Source organism: Primulina huaijiensis, unplaced genomic scaffold (assembly GCF_012295235.1).
Source record: "Primulina huaijiensis isolate GDHJ02 unplaced genomic scaffold, ASM1229523v2 scaffold42537, whole genome shotgun sequence".
Classification (NCBI taxonomy): domain Eukaryota; kingdom Viridiplantae; phylum Streptophyta; class Magnoliopsida; order Lamiales; family Gesneriaceae; genus Primulina; species Primulina huaijiensis.
The window spans coordinates 199,889-203,231 of NW_027360215.1; the positions used below are offsets into that span (position 1 = coordinate 199,889).

General features: G+C 38.5%; 1 protein-coding gene across 1 annotated transcript; it reads left to right on the forward strand.

Annotated features, from left to right (window-relative positions):
- Nucleotides 1-98: 98 nt before the first annotated feature.
- LOC140969689 (uncharacterized) lies at nucleotides 99-3,339 on the forward strand (the record flags this gene model as incomplete). The annotated part of the gene is made up of 6 exons (XM_073431114.1): nucleotides 99-326; nucleotides 1,572-1,645; nucleotides 2,172-2,331; nucleotides 2,425-2,544; nucleotides 2,643-2,751; nucleotides 3,311-3,339. Coding segments are annotated over exons 1-6 (720 nt in total), but the record flags the coding sequence as incomplete, so codon positions are not given.
- Between the last annotated feature and the right edge of the window lie 4 nt (nucleotides 3,340-3,343).

The following is a 3,343-nucleotide window of genomic DNA, read 5'->3' on the forward strand; positions in this document are numbered from 1 at the left end:
ATATATATCTGTGTGTGTGTGTGTGTGTGTGTGTCAAATTTTGTTTAGTGTTGCTTCTACATGATTATTGATATTATGTAGAATTTGATTCTTTACAGATGCGATCAGGCTATGGTCGTTCGCTGTTTGAACCACTTTTGCCGTTAATACTAGGACGTGATATTAGTGGCGAAGTTGAAGCTTTGGGAAGTTCTGTACACTCACTCAGTGTAGGACAGGAAGTTTTTGGTGCTCTTCATCCTACAGCAGTGAGGGGTACTTATGCTGACTATGCAATTCTTGCAGAAGAAGAACTTACCGTGAAGCCAGAATCAATTTCCCATGTGGTAGGTTGCGTACAGTTATCTGCATGACAATCAACCCATTGCTATTGTCTCTTTCTTTTGAGCTTTACTAAAATGCAATAACTAAATATTGCATTTGTTATACCTGCATTTCTTTTTCTGTATATAGTTCTATTTTTCAGATTTGTGGGACAATCAACCTACCACTGTTGTCCTTTCCTTTTTGAGCTTCACTAATTAGTGAGGACCAAACATTGCATTTTTACCAGTGCTTTAAAAAGCAGAGTTACGCAGCTCATAACGTAAGCTATTCGTGCATGTTAATGATTTAATTTTAAAATATTGAAATATACTTAAGTAAATAAATGAGATAATCAGTCATAAAGCCATAATAATTCATCTTTACATGCTAAAATAAGTCAATCTAAATAACCAGATCGACTCTAGGGTTCCAACTTCGGCTCTGAATACTTGGAGGCCGAGTTCTTCGCTTGGGAAGTCTGAAATCGGCTCTGAAATTTAATTTTTGGCTCAAATTTGCCAATTTATGGGCCTTTAATATTTGGCCCAAAAAGTGCTATAGCACATGCTATTTGTGCAAAGGCACGCCTAGCCGACGAAAATCGTGCGCTATTCGTGTAAAATGCGAAGGAACGAGCGCTCGCTGTGTAACACTCGCTCTCCAGTATATGCTATAGCGCACTATTTTAAACGCTGATTTTTATGTCCTAAATATTTTTTTAATAAAATTACTTCTATTAAATAAGGTAAAAGATAGTGCATGTACAACTACACTGGACATCCCCTGGAGAAAAGTTACCATGGGTTCGAAACCCTGCCTATAGTACTACAAACCATCAATAACCGAAATCGCAGTGAGAATACAACGAAAGGATAAATTTTTAATTTTCTTAACTATGGCTTCAACATCCGGCTTCTCACTCTCAAACACATCACGATTCCTTGCAATCCAAACAGTGTAAACTATAGCTGCAAGAGCAACACTCCTCATTTTATCAAGAGCTGAATTACCTCGGTAGAGTCCTCTAAGCTTTAAGCACTGCTGTTTAAGATCCCATGGACTTCCTCATCCCAAGCCACTTCCGAATTCTATCCCATATACGAGTCGAGACACTGCACTTGAAGAAGAGATTCCTGCATTTTTGTTTCTGCGTATAGTTGTATTTTGCAATTCTCTGGCAGCAGATAGTCCATTTATCTGTCTTTTTTTCCTCCCAAGTAGATGCTGTTACACCGGAGCATGACACATGTATTTGTCTTTGATAGGAAGCAAGTGCCATCCCTTTTGCTGCCTTGACCGCCTGGCGTGCACTGAGATGTACAGCAAGGATTAAGCAAGGGTATTTACAACTGATGATTAAATTATATTGCTGGGGTCAATTTTCCTTAATGCGCTTGTACAATATTTCAAGCGTAATTTGAATGCTGCAGTCTGCAAGTACTTTCCTAAAGTTGCATCGACCAAAATTCAGTCCACTTGCTTTTGTCGCCTCGTGTTGGTTCCTCCAATTTGGTTAGATTAACATCAAGCTGCAGTATGAAGGCATCAGAGACGTCATTTTTCTAAAAAATCGGGGCAGATTTTTTTAACAGCCCCGGAGACATCGCCTTTCTAAAAATCGGGGTGGTGGACGACCGCCAAACGCCTAGACGCCGCCTTTTAGAACACTCATTATACTTATACAAATCGTAAGGTTTATTACGTTAGATATCTAGGAGATAATTTATGATCTTGAGGAGTTTAATTGCGGGCATAATTGAGGGTGGGTACCTTGATATTAGATTGTAAGAAATAAAATAACTGTGTCCAATTACATTTATATATCTGTACTTTCTGAATTTGCTCTGTTAACTGGATTGTCACAGACAAAGGTTGTTAGTGGTGGGTGGAGGAGGAGCTGTAGGATTTTCTGCAATTCAGCTTGCAGTGGCTGTTGGATGTCATGTTTCTACCACATGTGGAGGTGAATGTATTGCTCGTATTTTGGCAGCGGGTGCCGAACAAGCTGTTGACTATGCTACTGAGGTAATGATGTGGTTAAATCTGTCATAATTCCTCGGTTTTGCTTGTTTTAAAATATTTTAATATGTAGACTTTTTACATACGTCAAATTTGCAGGATTATGAAGCATCAATAAATGGTTATTTTGATGCTGTATTGGACACCATTGGCGTAACTGAGACAGAAAGAATTGGCATAAATCTTTTGAAGAGAGGGGGGCATTACATGACATTGCAGGTATATGATGAGGCAACCTGGCTTTTTCCCAGAAGCAACTTAGATCCATAATTTTCATGGTACATTCAATTACGCATGGTTTTGGTTGTCTTCACCAGGGAGAGACTGCATCCTTGACTGATAGGTATGGAGTAGCAGTTGGCCTTCCTATGTCAACAGCAATATTGTTGATGAAGCAAGTCCAATATCGATATTCACATGGAATTGGTGAGCCGAGCATTGACCTTCTGACATTCATGGTTAAAATTAACTTGCATGCGAAAATTGAAAGAGAAGCACCATTGCATGTCTTCTCCCGAAACGTGCGATTTTCTAATTTGTCTTGAATTGTGCAAATAGATGTTACAGTATGAAGTTGACTGTGTGCTTTTATATCAGTATGAAATAAGAAGCTTTTCTAATGATCGGGATATGCTGACACTACAAAGAGATGATTGTTATTGTATGGAAGTCACGAACGTGCGATTCCCCCGGAACTATTAATTAGGCTTGAATTGTGCAAATAGATGTTACCTCAATCTTGTTCTTCTTATTTGTATTCTGACTTCTTAGACCTTTTTGCATTGTTAAGCAAACTGATTGTGTTTATTTGGTTATCACCACGGATATTGATTTGGTTTCCTTGCAACTTTTCCGTGCCTTAAGGCTCTAGTATTTTGAAATTAACGAAAAGTTTATCATGCATTTATCTTGATCAGATAGCACAAACCCCTAAATATCCAAGAACGATGCTTAAATGTCAACTCATCATTATTGTCTTGTACAGAATATTGGTGGAATTACATGAGGACCGATCCTG